Source organism: Podarcis melisellensis, assembly GCF_964234715.1.
Source record: "Podarcis melisellensis genome assembly, chromosome: 5".
In the NCBI taxonomy this organism is placed as follows: Eukaryota; Metazoa; Chordata; class Lepidosauria; order Squamata; family Lacertidae; genus Podarcis; species Podarcis melisellensis.
In genome coordinates, this window is record NC_138537.1 from 19,778,973 (window position 1) to 19,797,030 (window position 18,058).

The 18,058-nt window shown below is 43.9% G+C and overlaps 1 protein-coding gene across 1 annotated transcript in view; it reads left to right on the forward strand.

The window, feature by feature from the left end:
- Nucleotides 1-448: 448 nt before the first annotated feature.
- KPNA4 (karyopherin subunit alpha 4) overlaps nucleotides 449-18,058 on the forward strand; it is a 31,989-nt gene continuing 14,379 nt past the window's right edge. Inside the window, exons 1-7 of the mRNA XM_081911113.1 lie at nucleotides 449-866; nucleotides 9,263-9,307; nucleotides 14,567-14,656; nucleotides 14,736-14,765; nucleotides 14,846-14,898; nucleotides 17,268-17,363; nucleotides 17,458-17,543. Of these exons, the coding sequence (XP_081767239.1) occupies nucleotides 798-866; nucleotides 9,263-9,307; nucleotides 14,567-14,656; nucleotides 14,736-14,765; nucleotides 14,846-14,898; nucleotides 17,268-17,363; nucleotides 17,458-17,543 (469 nt within the window). The 5' untranslated portion in view covers nucleotides 449-797. The remainder of the gene's footprint in view (nucleotides 867-9,262; nucleotides 9,308-14,566; nucleotides 14,657-14,735; nucleotides 14,766-14,845; nucleotides 14,899-17,267; nucleotides 17,364-17,457; nucleotides 17,544-18,058) is intronic.

The following is an 18,058-nucleotide window of genomic DNA, read 5'->3' on the forward strand; positions in this document are numbered from 1 at the left end:
CAGGCGTGCCCTACTCCGGGGGGGACGGCGCTCGCTAAGCCGCCTCACAGCCCCCAAAATGGCTGCCAGGGCCTCGCGCCTGGGCGTGTGCGCGCGTGAGGGGGCGGGGAAAGAGCCGCTTCCCCCCTGGCGGTTGGGGAAGGAAATGCGCTGCGAAACCCGAGCTCGCGCCGTTCGCTCCCCTCACGGCCCCGCCTTCTTCTCCTCTCCTCCTCCTCCCCCCTCCCCCTCGAAAGCGTATTTTCCTCCCACCCACCTCCACTCTTTCCAGCGTGCCGGCGAGCCTCCCCTTTGCCCATCAAGGAGAGCCAGCCAATCAGGCCAGCGCTTGTCGGAGGGGGGTGGTGCCGGGAGGAGGGGTGGAGAGCGAGCGAGCGCGCGCGAGGGAGGGAGAGGTGGGCGTGGCCGTTGCCGTCCGTCTGAGAGCGAGGCTGTTGCCTCCTCCCCTGCCCCATGCCCGTCCCCTCCCCTCCCTCCCCCCTATCTTTCTCTCGCTCTCTCTTCCCTTCGCTACCGGCACATTCCGCCGCCCTGGGAAGGCCTAAGCCAGCGGGGAGCGACTTGAGCAGGCGAGAGGAGGAGGAGGAGGAGGCCGCCCGGTTTGGCCCGCCAGCCCGCCACCAAGCCAGGCCAGCCAGGGAGACCCGCCGCGGCGCAGAAGGGAAGGCGAGCCAGCGAGGCGAAGGGGCGGAAGCGGCGCCGGGAAGCAGGGGCCCGGCTGGGTCCGGCCTGGGTGTCGACGGAGAAAGAGGAGGGAGGAGAGGCAAGAGGAGAGGCCGCGCTCCCTACCTCCCGCCATGGCCGACAACGAGAAGCTGGACAACCAACGGCTGAAGAACTTTAAGAACAAAGGCCGAGACCTGGAGGTAGCTCTTCTCCCTCCTTAGCCCGGGCCTAGCAGCCCGCTTCGCGCGAAGGGAGGGGCCGGGTGGGCCGGCAAGCGAGGTCGGGGATCAGTTCGGACAAGGCCTCCGCCGCAGAGGCGGTTGGCTGTGGCGTCTCTGCTAATCTCCCGTGGCGAGGCCTACCTATCTCGAGGCGAGGCCTGAGCCGGACTCGGCCGCTCCGTCCGAGACAGGGCAGGCCGGCCGGCGGGTGGGTGGGGTTGGCTGGCTTTTCCTCACGAGGGGACGCGTCGCCACTCCGTACCCGCGGGCTTTGGGAGGGCCCAGGCCTGGTCGCTTCTGCTCGCCGTGGCGAGGATGCTTCGCGAGCGGGGGGGCGTTGGAGGAGAGAGCGGGGCAGGCCTTTTCTGCCTCTCCTTTTCCGTCCTGGGCCTCGGACTTTCCCGGCAGGCGGGTGGGAAGGGGCAGTAGCTGGGGCCAGGGTTAGCAGAGCGGGAAATGGGAGGAGGGCAGCAGCCCTGCTGGAGCGGATGGAGGCGCCCCTCTCTACCCACCCACTCAGCTGCCTGACATGGAAACTGCCTGTCAGATGACATGTTTTCTCTTCTGCTTTCTCTCTCCGCTTCCCGTGACACGCGTTTTCTCCGTAGGAACCAGACTTTGTGAGCTACACACCACGGCAAAAATAGCTTTTAGGGCGCTACATGTTTTATATATTTATATACACAGTGTGGTTGAGGCTAATTACATCGAGTACTGCCAGGTAACACGGTAGTTTGTTTTATATATTTATATATATATATGTCTCTGTGTGTGCATGTATGTGTATGTGTGTATATATATACACACATACCTACCGTGTTACCTGGCAGTACTCGATGTAATTAGCCTCCTTAGCCACACTGTCACGGTGCAAACAGGCAGAATACGCATGCAGCGTTTTAAAATATGTAAAACCCAGCCCCAAGTTGACCATATTAAAACCAAATTTTAATCAGCATTTCTTCAAAGTTAGTGACTGCTCCCAGAACCATTCACCTGTGTTCAGCAGAAACATGTTCACATGCATTTTATTTAAATGCTAGTTTAAACTTAAAGCAGTTAAATGGGAAATATTTCCAAGTATTTTTCACCAAGTTGACAGTCTGTCTTCCCCGTGTTTAAAAATAAAATAAGAGTATGACTTCAAGTGTCTCGTCAAAGATCTGGCTTTGGATATAGTCAGCTGTGGAGAGCAAAAGCATGTAAACATAATTACCCCTCTTTTCAGTAGTGTAGAATATCAATACAGGTTGGAGCAGCTCAGGATTCTGTCCCAAGTTATACACAACCTTGTATAACAACGGTGGTCAGGCTGATTGGCTAGCTGATTCCACAAGGCATGTCTGAGAGCCAGCGTGGTATAGTCTCTCAGCCTCACTCACCTCACAGTTTGTTGTGGGGATGGAAGGGAAAGGAGATTGTTAGCCGCTTTGAGACTCCTTAGGGTAGTGATAAAGCGGGATATCAAATCCAAACTCCTCTTCTGAGCGTGTGCCAATCTAGAGCCAAATGAATACATATGTAACCCCACCCCCTGGTGTGCCATGAGATAGTTTGTGCCCCTAGATGCTGAGCTATGGAACATGCAGTCACACAGTTCTGGTGAGCAGATACCTGCCAATTACATTGTCTGTGTCACAGATTGGCCACCCATGGCACTTAACATGTATTTGTTAAGTGCATGAAAGCAATATGTCCCAGTTTATATCTCTCTTGCCCCCAGAATTACTGGCAGGTAAACAGTCCTTTAGCCTCAATCTCATCTTTAAATTGAGAAGATAGTCACAGTATAGCTATTATTCTTAAAACTACTATCATATATATATATATACACACACACACACACACACACACACACACTTGTCTGGAGTAAATCCCATTGAATTCAGTGGGACTTCTGAGTAAATGTATATAAGATGGCACTTCATGTTTCATTTAGAGAGGCCTAAAAATCACAATTTTTCCTTAAGTGAAAGTGGTTAATTTTGTGAGGTTGTTGCATTTTTTCCAAGAGCCTTGATCTCTCTGAAGAAAACTGTAGTTCCAAGAAGAATCCATGACTTGTATACTGCTGCCCTCTGCTTTTCATTTTTTCATAGAAATATTGTGTATTTCTGATTAATCAGTTGGGAAAATATCCTGAATTTTTGCCCTTCACTAATTTACCTGCATACTTGCCAGCAGCTAGCATAACTTTTGAATTCTTCATAAATGTCATGTATTCTAGGCAGCAACTGCTGAACATTTTGCATCTGTTTTGTGATACGCTTATTTAAAGCTTTCATTCAAAACATGAAAAATACTGGAATTAGTCTGTCAGCTGTTGACATGGTAACTATACAGCTTTTTAAAAAGAGGGCTTTCCCACTTTGCTTTTCTGTAGAGTAGGATTGTACAGCACTCTATGGGGTGTGGAACTGAATATTTCATGGTAGCCCTAGGTTCCACTTCCCTGCTCTCCTGAAAACAGACCTTCTGCATGAGTCCTGTGCTCCCAGGACAAAGGGATCCCCAGTATTGAATCAAATTCCTTAGTCATCCAAAATCCATCTGTCTTTGTGACCATGATCTGGATTTACTTACTGTTCTGCTGTTTCTGAATCGGCATATTTAACATAAGCCTTTATAACACTGCATTTTACACTAGATCACTTTTAATTCTAATAAGCTTTACAGTTCAATCCCACTTGTGTTTATTACTTAGAATTAATTCTCATTGTATTGTCCTGGGCTTGATCTCCAATAAATTTGTTTAGAATTGCAATCCTAGTTTCCAAGGTGCAGTTGGAAAATCCAACATATGATTTAATTTTCAGGAGTTTGTAAAACACCCATTTTTTTCAGAGATAAATTTTGAAGTAGTATTTTTACAGATACCATTTGATCATTGTGAGATAAAGTAATGAAAAGGACAGGGGGAAACATGATTTATGCCAGTGTATGAGATACCTTCTGTCATTTTGAAATTAGTGTCTCTGAGGCTCTGATTGCCAAAGTATTCATGCACTCTGATCCAATTATTTGCTGTGGGTGCAGGATATTTGATGTGCATTTAGAGTCCCCCTTCAAAAAACTGCATATCTTCCTTGAAAAAGCCTAGGATGCTCAGATCTACATTCTCTGGATTTCTTGGGGTAATTGAGCACACATAGAGTTATGTCACAGTAATAAGCCCATTAGGTTATACAAGATAACATATATCAGAGGAACAATCAATAACACAGTTCCACACTACTTAACAGTTAGTAGACTATGAATAAACCTATTTTGTAAAGTCCAAACACAGGTTTTTAAACTAGCTTTGTGTTTTAAACAATTAGATGTGTTGTGGAGTTGAACAACCAGCTTGCTGTCTTTTTTTTTAACTATTGGAGTAGTGGGGTTTGGGGTTAATGGAGGCAGGTCCAATTAAGTTACCTGATGGTACCAAACTGGAATGGGTAGCTAATGTGGCAGAAGACAGAATGTGGATTCAAGATGACCATAACAGATTGGAGAACTGGGCCCAAACTAACAAAATGAATTTCAGTTGGGATGAATGTAAGGTTCTACACTTAAGCAGGAAGAACCAGCTGCATAAATATAAGATGGGGACATCTGGCTTACCGGTAGTACATGTGAAAAAGACTGGTCTTACTAGATCACATGCTTAGCTAATGCTATTCTAGACTGCATCAACAGAGTATAATATCCTTATCAAGGAAAGTACTGCTTTAATCTGTCTTGATCAGACCACACCTGGAGTACTGTGTCCCGTTCTGGGCATCACAACTTAAGGATATTGACAAACTGGAAGGTGATGTGCAGAGGAGGGCAACCAAGATGATCAAGGGTCTGGAAACCATGCTTTATGGGGAATGGTTTGAGGGAATTGGTTATATTGGGCCTGGAAAAGAAGAGACTGAGAGGAGATATGATAGCCATCTTAAGATAACTAAAGGCTGTCACATGGAGGATGGAGCAACCTTGTTTTCTCTTGCTCTGGAGGGTAGGACCCGCACCAATGGCTTCAAGTTCCAAGAAAGGAATTTCTGACTAAACATTAGGAAGAACACTGACAGTAAGAGCTGTTTGACAGTGGTATGGACAGTGGAACTCCCTCAGGGGCTTGTGAACGCTTCTCCCATGGAGGTTTTTAAGCAGAGGTTGGATGGCCATGTCACTGATGCTTTAGCTGAGGTTCCTGCATTGCAGGGGGTTGGGCTAGATGACCCTTGGGGTACAACTCTACAAATCGGTGTTTCTCTGACATTGACCTAAAGCAAACCTTTGCTCTCCTAATGCTTGTCATAGATGCATTTTGTAGTGTGATTTGAATTTTTTCAAGAGTCATTATGCCCAATGGTTCCTTCAGAAGTTGTTCTGCCCTGCTGTCATCAGCAAATCCTACTTTTATAATGTTGCAATTCTGTATTGATGCTGAAGCTCAGGGACATTACATTCTGAATGTTACACCTCTGAAATATTCTAGTTTGTAGTTGGAGTGTGGGAAGATTTAGGACCTTCCTGAAATACTTTGCTACATAGTTCGAGTGCATATTGAGTGAGATGCATCACAGGATCCTCTACAATATTTCAGAGGATGCTGACCCACATTTCTGATTACATGCCGTCATTGCAAGAGATCCTGAGACATAATCTCAGATCATGCACTGTTCTTATTGCTACATCTAAAAATACCGTCACCTAAAGGAATGTTTCCTGACCTGTGGACCCCCAAGAGCATAGCCCGGGGGGCAGCTGCCCCCCAAATAAGTAAAAATTAATACAAATCTGAGGTTCTGTCTCCCTGACAGAAATCTTGGCTACACGCATGCCTCCCCATCCTACTGGAAGAAAAGTAGTTATTTAAATGTTTTGTTTGTAAATAGAATGTGTTTTATTTATAATTTTTATAATTTATACAAAATACAATTACATAAAATGATAATGAAATATTGTTGAAGCTGAAAAACATAGAATCATGGAGCTGGAAGGGACCTCAAGGGTCATCTTTCTAGTGCATCCCCCTGCAATGTAGGAAACTCGGCTAAAGCATCCATGACAGATGGCCATCCAACCTCTGCTTAGAAACCTGCAAGGAGTCCAGAAGCTGCCGAGGGAGATCCATGTTCTATGTATTATAAAAAGTAAACAACACTTATTTGACACGGGGGGGGGGACCTACAGATACAGTCCAAAAGGCGTACAGGGAGTTATGTGAAAATAGGAGAATTTTTTAAAGCAAGTGGTCCTCACTGACCTGGTGCAAAAAGATGATGTTGTCCAGAGGAGCCTTGGCTGCCCAGATAAAACACTATAGCCCCACAAACCCTTACCTCACTGAACTCAGTGTGGCTTTCTTTTGTGTAGACACTTAGCTATTTACTAGATGCAAATCAGCAGCACCAGACAACCCCGTTCAGCTAGGTGCTGGGGTGGATTGCACCCTATGCCGTGCAGAGCCAGGCCCAGGCTGCCACTGGGTCTAGCTCTGGTGGTAGCAACCAGCAGCTCTGACTCACACTGGCCTACCCATTGCCACCCCACCCCGCACTTATCTGACCTGGGGGTTCTGGATCATGGGCTCTACTGATCAAAATGAGAACCTCAACGATCGCCCTTTCCCACAGGAAACAAACCAGGACTGCTCTAGGAAAACACACATGGCAAAAAGAAGTGTTAGGCCCTCGTGGGCTGCCACCCGTATCCGCTTGCGATTGGCCAAGTGGATAGCCAACCAATCAGGAATATATATATATATATATTACTGATTTCTTTTCTTCACTTCCCTCTGTGGCCCCCTAGCCTTGTGCTGTGGTGTCCCATTTACTCAATTTTCACCTGTGGCGCCCTTGGAATATCCTGGCGTTCCCATATGGCCCCCAGTTGGGAAACACTGACCTAAAGCAATCTCTTGGTTTACTTGTGCAGTTGGTGAGACCTGATCAGAGGGTTCCTAGATCTGTGTAGATAGCAGAAATTCGTTCTTGATCCTGGAAGTGGAGTCACTTCTGCATTAAAATCAGATTTTGTACTTCAGAGGATACATATTGGCTTCGTGATATTAAGATTGCCTTTGGACTAGCAGCTCCAGTTTTTAAAACTGGATTTTCACAAATATAAGTACAAACTGGAGAAGGTGGCAGGAGCAACTCAAAGCCATATTGCCAATCTTTATGGATGTGAGGCAAGGTGTGAGATGAGCAGTACTGGACAGAGTCTCTAGCAATTCAGTGGACCATGGTATTGTTTTAAGTGATCCCTGAGACCATAATAATATAGGAGAAAATTGAAGGACTGTGGTATCTTTAAGATTCATGCCACCTGCTGAAGAGGCAATTCACTTTGCTTTAAATTTAAACAAAGAACTAACTTTTCTTTGCTGCAATGGAAATTTCAAAGAATACAGGGCCAAAGCAGTTTAGCGCCTTAAAGTTCAGCACCAACACTTCAGATAGTGCTTGGAAACGTACTTGGAGCCAATGTTGGTTTTTCAGTACCAGTGTTATGTGTTCTCCACTCCCAGTCACCAGCCTAGCTGTCACATTCTGAATTAGTAGTAGTTTCCAAGTAGGTATAATGAGTACAACAAACCTTTAGAACCAATGCTACAGGGGGTGCTTTAGTGATTTTCTGGTGTCCCTATTAATTTTGCTTGTGCAGTGGCTCTCAACATATTCTCAGATTTTATAAGCCACATTTTCATTCATGCTTGAACTATTGACCCTGTCTGAGTTTAATCAGATATTTTGTTGCCTCTATGTATGCCGATGGGTGTGTGTTAGAAACGCCTTCCTATAGGAAATCCTTGGTGTGAAACCTCTGGCTGTCAATGTCAGTTTTGGACAATAGAACATGAATGGACGTGCCTGAAATACTTACTTTAAATATTGAGCAACAATACTGTTGGTTAGGTGTTGAACAGGGTTGTATTTTTAGATGTTTTCCTTCTCTATAATCTTTCTATCCATTGCTTTTTTTTGTCACTGCTTTTAAAGTACTTTTTAAATTTGGCACAGATCTACACTGATTTTTGAAAGCCATAGTATTGGTATGAAAATATGCTTCTTTAAAGCAATTGTCAATCTTCTATTTAGATCAATTGAAAGTTTTCCTAAAAATATTGGGACGGGGTGATACAGCTTCCCTAGCTGTTTCACCCCGTTCTTTAAAGTACCACAGTGATGGTAGACAAGGAACAGTGTAGGCAAGTTCCCTGAGCTAAGTAGCACCAGCAGAACGCACTCCACAATTCTCTAACTTTGAGAATTATGGGATGCATGTATACTCAGTCTGCTCAGGGACCTACTGAGTTTGGCTTTCCTAGTGAATATAGATGTAGATGCCAGCTGAAGAAAATAAGGGGGTGTGTGATTAGGTTTGAGAGGCTATGTCTCCTAATGTTTTAGAAATCACCCCCACTTCCTGTAATGTACAGGAATGTTTAAGGAAGGAAAGGAAAAGAGTGGTTTTCCTTTCTTGTTTTGGCCCCTCAAATGGCTCAGGTCTGACAGCCAGCACTAAAACTGATCCTTCTGGTGTTTTTATGTAGCACAGCAGAAGAAGGTCCAGGAGGCTTAGAAAACAACAAATATTGATTTTTTTTCTTCCCTTCTGTTCACACCCATGACCTGATCATGCTATCCTTTTTTTCAGGCCAGGTGGGTTACTGTTATTTATTTTGTTGCAGGTTTCACTGGTCTGTATACAATTAGTAAAAATGTCAACTGCCTAACAGTTAGTGTTTCTTTTCTGCAAGTACTCAAGTATACATAGTAACAGTACCTTTTTTTTCTAGAAGAAAACCACTGCTAACATTAGGTAGTATTCAGATAGAGAGACTAAATCTGTATCTTCTGTATCAGATTTACTTTCATGAGAGAATGTGATTTGGCAATAGCTAGGTTACTTCATTTTGCCATAGTGGATGAGGGTATGATCTAAAAGCATCACCCATCTCCTTGGCTGAAGCTAAGCAGGTCTGGGTCTGGTCAGTGTCTAGATGGGTGATCCCTGCTTTGGGTTCTATGATGGAAGAAAAGTAAGATATAAATAAGAAAAATAAACATGAGAGCTATAAAAGGAAAACCATGTATTAAAATATGACCCCAGGCTTCCCCTTAACTAGTTACATTGGTTTCAGTAGTTGAATACTGTACCTACTTTTCTTTCATCAAATTTCTAATGCTAAATATTCATTTTTAAGGCTCGAGGCAGCCAATTCAGACAGCCACAACGAAGGGTATGCAGTTTTAATGCTTCGAATAGTTAACCTATAATTTCATGTGGGGAATTGTTTGAACCCCACATTGGCATTTAGGTCTCAAGACACTGTAGTTTGTGCCTTAATAAACAGTGGAAACTAGATGTAACTTTCTTGTGTAACTTTACAGACTATGAGAAGACAACGAAATGAAGTTGTTGTGGAATTAAGAAAGGTAAGATTTAATGCTATTTATCACCTAATTCAGTGCGGGCTTGATCCAATCCACTGCAGGTGCAGCAGTCCCCATAAAGCAGTGGTTCCCAAACTCTTTTCTCAGGGCCAGACTTTTAGAATTAAAATTGATTCGTGCCACACCAAAAAAAAATTATTGATAATAAATACATTGGAAAACAAAAAGAAACAACTCTGAGCAGTGATTGATTTTGAAAAAAATACCTATCCATATTCTGCAAATAAAAAAATATACTATTTAAATGTTCCTTTGACTGTCCTTGAATCTTCCCACCACACTTGCCATCCTCATCTGCCACACCAGTGTGGTGTGCCATACCCTTTGTGAACCACTGCCATAAAGAATATAGAAATGTGCTCTGTTCCCTTTCCCCATGTTAAAAAATCCTCTGCCACCTCTGATCAGTCAAGGAACATGAGCCACAGAAGTTCTGCCATTTTAGACTGGATCAAGCCCATAATTTCTAGCAATTATCTCCTGAATTGCATTGTTCTAAAGTAATGTAACAATCATGCCTTTTTATTGACAACATTAAGAAATTGCGCAGTTTCTCTTTTCACTTAGTATGTTAGCATGATTTGACTCCCCCCCCCCCCATGAATTCTGAAGTTCTTTTTTACCTTCAAGTGAATATATGACAAATAGTTTTAAGTTACAGGTGAGATTTTGACATTTACAGTAAAATCATTGCATTGATTAAGTACGGCTTTCTGTTGTGCCCTCCGTTTTGTGTGCCCCTCAATTTTCAAGCAAGAAAAATGTTGCTGGAAGCTTGTAGGGATGCTAACCAGGAGACTGGTTTCTTTTCCAAAGCAGGATGCTACATGTGTGGTTTAGTAGCTTGGTAATGAACCTGATTAGTCTTATGTGTGATGTATTTGCTTCTGCTCATCATACTGTTGGCTGGAAGTGTGAAATAGGCAAACATCCTGACATTTCTGCTATAATCATTGAAGAAATGCTAATCTGTAGACTGGATGGGAAAGCTCCCTTCTATTTTAGAAAGCATGGGAGAGCACTCATATATTAGAAGATCCTATAGTATGCCTATCCATAGAGGAGAACATGAAACTTTCTAATCTTTCTAAAAGCTGCCTAAACTAATGGCCATTACTGCATCTTTTAGTGAATTCCATTGGCTAATTATGAACTGTATGAAGTACTATTTTTTAATTGCCCTAAATCTAATGCCAGTCAATTTTGTTTGGTGACTTCAGTTTATCATACAAAAGCATCTTGCATGAAGATTATGTTCCGGGGATGGCACATATATGAAAAAACTCGTATACCCAAATCACCCCAGCATAACCACTCTTGCTTACCATGCTCTGGGATGCTCTCGCGCTATCTTGCAGGGCTATCTCTGCAAGATTTTGTGAGAGCGTTTCAGAGCCCCAGTAAGCACGTCCGAGAGATAAAAAGCTCTTTCCATATCACATGCAAAAGGAAATTTTAAGCTCTCCATCGTGCATGCAATTTGCAGGATTTCAACTAGCCAGCTTTCAGCCATGCAGTATTGAAATTGCACAAGTTAATTGCACGCAAGATGCGGTTGTACTGTGCAAGGATGAAAACCTCCAGGCCTTGCTTTTCAGCCCTTGAAACTCTCCTAGTTCATATCCCTTGACCTGCTTTGTGTCCTTTTTGAATGCTCTTGCTTGAGGGTGGTTGTAGAAATCTCTGGTTTCTGCACGTCTGGAATGTAGCCTGCTGTTGATTTGCCCTCTTTTGACTCTGCCTGCACTCAACACTGACATGCCACCCTCAGAAAGTTTCCTGTAAGGCAGTGCAGTTTTTAGAATGAAATAGGTTATCTGTGCTCTGGGTGAAAACTAGTGTTAGTCACACTTGCAGATTCCCATTGAAATCAATTGACTTAGGTTTTAATGGTTCTTCACCGAGTATGGCTAACATACAAAGTTCATAAATTTACAAACTTATGTTTCTTATTTGTTGATGGAAAACTCCAGATGCTTCATTCCTGAAATACTACTTTTCCCTGTCATTAGAATTTTCCCAGCTATGGTCAATGTTTTAATTGGTAACTAGCTGCAGTGCTAAACTGCTTAAATTTGATTCGTCTCACCTCTGTTTGATTTCTCTTGAAGCATTCAGCTCTACTAATACTGCTGTTTAAATATGTGTTATTGTTTTCTATGTATAATTATGGATTTCTTTAAGCTTTGCATGTTATAAAGTAATTATTTACCCAAGTTATTCCTTTGCTGTACAATTGACTTTTTTGTTTTGGTGTGTATCACTGATAATACTTATTTTCCTTATGTAGATACAAATTGCACTGAAGTTTAATTGGGCATGTGTAGCAAGGAAAATCCTTTTCAAAAATAATTGGGGTTATTTGTATTAAATGTATTAGGAGAATTTTGGCTCTCACTTTGACTGCAGAAAAAGTTTTAAAATACGTTTGGGATGATACGTGCTCAGAATTTAGAGGCGGTCTACAGAGCTTCCGATGTTCGGGGATAGCTATTTGCTCTGCATACTCCTTTCTCTCTCATTGCTGCTGTTCCTTGACTATTGCCACGTAAGGCACATTTCTGCACAGACAACTTGCTTTTTGCTTGCATCACTCTGTTCCTCCCAAAAAGTCTGAAACTTTGGAGTGGGAAAAGAACAGCATCAAGTAAATGCATATATACATATTAATATAAGATCCATAATCCAATAGTAGAATGCCAGTTTCCTTGGCATATCTATAAGAATTTTGTTTGAGAGTAAATAGGTTGGCACCTATATATATAATTGGCCAAAAAAAATTGATTGGTATTAGGCATTTTATTTATTTAGGTTGGTACCCAACAAAGTGCTTGCATTAGTGTCAGGATTTCCTTTTACCCACCGCCCCATGCCTTCTCCAGATCTTCTCAAAAGATTTAGTTAGGTGCTGGGAGATGTGAGGGAGAAGTTCCTTTATGCAGCCAGACCTTTCACTAATGGAACTACTTTGTTGGGTACTGTTCTAAGTTAGTTTTTATGCTGCTTTTCAGAATTCTAGATATTTCTAAAGTGACTTACAGTAACCTTTCAACAGCATAGTTCTTTTTCATCCGTGGCTTCCATTCCTCAATTGCTCCATGTAAAACTCCATGAATAGATCACTCTTATGTTCCATTACTCTGTTCCTCCCCAAAAAGTTTACGTACTTGATCATTTAAAACTTTGGAACATGCAAGCTTTAGAATTGCACAAAACTGTTACCTATATGAACATAAAATTTGGTTGGCAAATTATCAATAGTGAATGTAAATGTGTACTGTGTCAGGTTATGTAAATCATGTAACACATTTACTTTTTAATTCGTTCCGCAAGTCTCTTCGTCTTGCGAGTTTTTCGTCTTGCGATGCACGGTTTTCCATAGGAATGCATTGAAAATCAATTAATGCGTTCCTATGGAAAAAGCCTTCCCCCGACCTCTTCTGGCGGGCGGCATTTTAAAATCGCCCGGGACAGCGGAGGACTTCTCCGCTGTCCGGGGCGATTTAAAAGCCCCTGGGAAGGCAGGCAGGGGGGACAAAGGCTTTCCCGCCCGGCCGCCCGGCTTCGGGACATCGTTCCGATGCCGGGCGGCTGGGGGAGGCTTTCCTGCCCCACCGCCCGGCATCGGGACGATGCCCCGAAGCCGGGCGGCTGGGGGAGGCGTTCCTGCCCCACCGCCCGGCATCGGGACGATGCCCCGAAGCCGGGCGGGGGGGGGAGGCTTTCCCGCCCGGCCGCCCGGCTTCGGGACATCGTTCCGATGCCGGGCGGCTGGGGGAGGCTTTCCTGCCCCACCGCCCGGCATCGGGACGATGCCCCGAAGCCGGGCGGCTGGGGGAGGCGTTCCTGCCCCACCGCCCGGCATCGGGATGATGCCCCGAAGCCGGGCGGGGGGGGGAGGCTTTCCCGCCCGGCCGCCCGGCTTCGGGACATCGTTCCGATGCCGGGCGGCTGGGGGAGGCTTTCCTGCCCCACCGCCCGGCATTGGGACGATGCCCCGAAGCCGGGCGGCTGGGGGAGGCGTTCCTGCCCCACCGCCCGGCATCGGGACGATGCCCCGAAGCCGGGCGGCTGGGGGAGGCGTTCCTGCCCCACCGCCCGGCATCGGGACGATGCCCCGAAGCCGGGCGGCTGGGGGAGGCTTTCCTGCCCCACCGCCCGGCATCGGGACGATGCCCCGAAGCCGGGCGGCTGGGGGAGGCGTTCCTGCCCCACCGCCCGGCATCGGGATGATGCCCCGAAGCCGGGCGGGGGGGGGAGGCTTTCCCGCCCGGCCGCCCGGCTTCGGGACATCGTTCCGATGCCGGGCGGCTGGGGGAGGCTTTCCTGCCCCACCGCCCGGCATCGGGACGATGCCCCGAAGCCGGGCGGCTGGGGGAGGCTTTCCTGCCCCACCGCCCGGCATCGGGACGATGCCCCGATGCCGGGCGGCTGGGGGAGGCTTTCCTGCCCCACCGCCCGGCATCGGGACGATGCCCCGAAGCCGGGCGGGGGGGGAGGCGTTCCTGCCCCACCGCCCGGCATCGGGACGATGCCCCGAAGCCGGGCGGCTGGGGGAGGCGTTCCTGCCCCACCGCCCGGCATCGGGATGATGCCCCGAAGCCGGGCGGGGGGGGAGGCTTCAAAAGCCGTCCGGGGGCTTTTAAATCGCCCCGGACAGTCCCGGGGCGATTTAAAAGCCCCCGGTTAGGCAGGCAGGGGGGGGCAAAAGTCTTTGCCCCCCCTGCCTGCCTTCAAAAGCCGTCCGGGATAGCGGGAAGCGCTTCCCTGCTATCCCGGACCGCTTTTAAAATGCTGGCGGTGGGGAGCAAAGCCTTTCGCCCCCGCCGGCCTTCCTGGACCTCTTCTGAAGTCCGGAGGGGGGGGAAGGCTTTGCTCCCCACCGCCAGCATTTAAAAAAAGGTCCCCGAGATTTCCCTATGGGCTTTCGTCTTGCGATGCAAGCCCATAGGGAAAATCGTCTAGCGAAGCGTCGCAAAAACCGAAAAACCCTTTCGTCTTGCGGGTTTTTCGTCTTGCGAGGCATTCGTCTAGCGGGGCACCACTGTACTGTAATATGAATTAAAAGCCTCTTATGGTATTTTCTACCATTAATATTTTTTATTGCTTTGTACACTGCATTTTTCTTACATTACATATTTGCATTTTTAAAATTTTACAAATATTTATAATACACTTTTAAAGCATTGGGGAAAGCAGGTACCCCTTGTCTGAATGTAATTTGTATTTTGTATTTAAAAGAACAAAAGAGATGAGCATCTGTTAAAGAGACGAAACGTACCTCATGAAGATATCTGTGAAGATTCTGATATAGATGGTGACTTCAGAGTGGTAAGAACTAATTTGTGATTAAATATTATATACATATGTCTTTTTGAATGTATTTCTAATGCTTTGATATTTGTTTCAGCAAAACACGTCTCTAGAGGCAATAGTGCAGGTAAGTATCTTAACCACTTCTGTTTTTAAAATTCACTTATATTGTGAAAGTCCTGATTTTTAAATATATTTATTTCTTAGAATGCTTCAAGTGACAACCAAGGTATCCAGTTAAGTGCAGTGCAGGCTGCAAGGTAAGAGAATAATTTACTCAGATATGTTTTCTTCTATGGTAGTACAGTTTGTTAATGGAATCGGTAGCTGTACTGTGTTATGACTGAAAATGTTGGTTCTCTTAATGTGCTCTTAATGTGAACACTACTTTGATAATCTGTATTTGACATATTATAAAATGGTTTGGAGCACAAGTTGATCAGCAATTGAATTCCATTTTTTGCATGCAAATATTGATGAAATCAATATTTCACAAAATGCCAGAAGTAACTGGGCATAAAATTATATATATATTAAGGGAAATTGTTTGAGGGTATTTTTTTAAAATAGTGCACTTTTGATAGATGAAAAAAGTTGGATGGTTGGTCAGATGTTTTGTTAGTTTGCCAAATATAACTTTCAAGAAGGTTATATAACATGTAATTGAATGATTCATGAAATAAGTGTTCTCCCTCTTTAACTTTTATCCTGGAATGCCAGGACCATCTTAACAGTTAAATTAAGAGAGGAATTAAAAAGAGCCAAAGAAAGTAACCAGCTTGTGCTGGACAGGGACTATTTTGCCACAGCAGTCCATGCTCTTGCAACTTCCATGAAGTTACAAGACTGCCTTGAAGACAAACTGGAAGCTTCAATAAGTGTAGAATGCAGCTACCAGAATTTTAATGGGTACGGCCAAATAGAGTTGCTTAATGCCAATTTTCAGAGTTATATTGGCTGCTTATCTGCTTTTGAGCCCAGTTCAAGGTATTGGGTCACATACCTGAAGAATTAGTTGCAGTTGCCAGAGGGGCTCTTCTCCTTGTTCCATTGTCAGGGAAAGTGAACTAACCTGCACCTGATATGTAAAATACCCTTCATTTAAAAGTGCTGCTGGTGCCAACATTGCTATCATGATGGTATTAGATCAAGACTGATTTATTTGATGGGACATTTTAAGGATTTCTAAATGAGTGATTATCCCAGGGTTATATTTATTCATAGCTTGGTTTCCTTGAGATGTTCTTGAATTCCCAACACCCATCATCCCTGATCATTGACTAGGCTGGATGGAGTTGATGGGACTTTATAGTCCAACAATATCTGGATGGCACCATGTTGGCTACCCATGGTTTCAATATTTTGATGTCATAGTTTTAACTGCCTTCATATTTTTTTGCCTTTTTTGATTTATATTCTGGACTCAGACCCAGTACCTGGATAGATAAAGTGTGGTCTATAAATATTTCATTAATATATTAAAATATTTAATGTCAGTTTTTAAAGGCAGCTCTCCCATATATCAGTGGCAACAGCTTGACCTGTTCTATCTTCATGCATTATCTAATGTATCATGGGTATGAACCTGACTGCTTCAAGATTAGGGGGAAAACAGTTCTCACTCCTTCTCTTGCTAAACATGGCTTGATAATGAAATAAACAGCAGTAGACTGTCACATGTGTAGTGTCATTCTTTGGCCTCATGAAATACATGACCAGCCAGTTGTCCAGCTCTAAACTCTTCTCTCCAAGATATACAAGAAACCTTTGTTCTGTTTAAGGCAGGGGTGGTGCTTCAGGAGTAGAGGCACCCTATACCCTTTTGCTCAAGATGCTTGGCACCTCACACTTCCGCTCACACATGTACCTCTTTATTTTATTTATAAAATTTATATACCATCATTCACAGGGTGGTTTACCATATAAAAACACAAGAATGCATAATGCAATAACAAATGAAGACAATAACCCACACCCTTCCCCCAGTTTAAAGGCCATAGATTGTTTAATTAGCCAAAGGCCTTGGAGAAGAGAAATGATTTTGCCTGGCGCCTAAAGATTTGTAACAAAGGTACCAGGGAAACCACCCTGGGGGAGAGCATTCCACATTTCTGCAGCCACCCATTCTCTCCATCCTGACAAGAATTTTACCCATTAAAAAAAGAGAGAACCAGTCTTATTCAATTCTTTCAATCACAAGCAATCTCTGTGTATGATGTTCTGTAACAGGATAATGAGCATCTTTTTGTACTGTCTAGCACTCTGGCCCAGGTGTCTTCTCTTTTAAAAAGAGGCAAATGGGCACATTTGCTTGCCTTTGATCTCCTTTCAGTTTAATTTTGATTTAATTTAAGACATTTTGGACTTCAAAATATATTTTACAAATGTCAAGAGGGTGGGGAAATAAGATAATGCATTCAGAATTACTGGTTTAAATTTAAATTGTATTTTATTGTTACTTATGAAATATCAGACTAATTACTACCATATTTTTTAATTTTTATGTTAAGATAGGAAATGGAGTATGCTGTGTTAGCTGCTCTTCATGTTTTTAGCTATAATAATCAATTGGAGCCATTTGAACTTTGCCCAAAAGTTTGATATTCTATTTCCAAATATTTCTGAATAGAAAACTACTCTCCAGTGATCGCAACCCGCCTATTGATGACTTAATAAAATCTGGAATATTACCCATATTGGTGCACTGCCTTGAAAGAGATGACAAGTGAGTATGTGCCTTTAAAGGAACAGTTGTTTTCTCAAGCAGTTGATCAAAGGTATTGTAATAAACTGTTGTTTGTTTTTTATTATATTCTTAGTCCATCTTTACAGTTTGAAGCAGCATGGGCACTGACAAATATTGCATCCGGAACTTCTGAACAAACGCAAGCTGTCGTTCAATCCAGTAAGTTAATCAGTACTTAACTCCTGCAAAAATGCCTTGCTGATTGAGTAGAACTATGCACATGTTATATTTCTTCTTTGGGTATTCATTCACATGTGCCAATGAGTTGGTTCTTTGATGCTGTAGCCAGGATGATTGAATTCTAAAAGCTAATCAATGAATCATACACTGAAAAGGAAGATGTGCACATAATCTCTCACTAAATTGAAATTAAATTTGGATAGCACTGAAGGTGTTCCCGCTTTGTGATCAGAAATATGGGATTTAGTAAGCAACGAATTGATTTGGAGCTTGTGGCCAAATTTGCATGTAACACTAAACCATAGTTTAGCATTACAATAACAAGCCTAGTTCCCGCCTTCCTTCTGGCACCACTATGAAGAGGCATCCATAAACGCTCTCTTCCTTTTTAGAACAACTTCAGCTTGTGACATCTGAACCTAGACAAACTCTGATTAGTGGGAAACAAGCCAACCAAGCTTTTAAACTGACTTATTTTCACTAATCATAGCTAA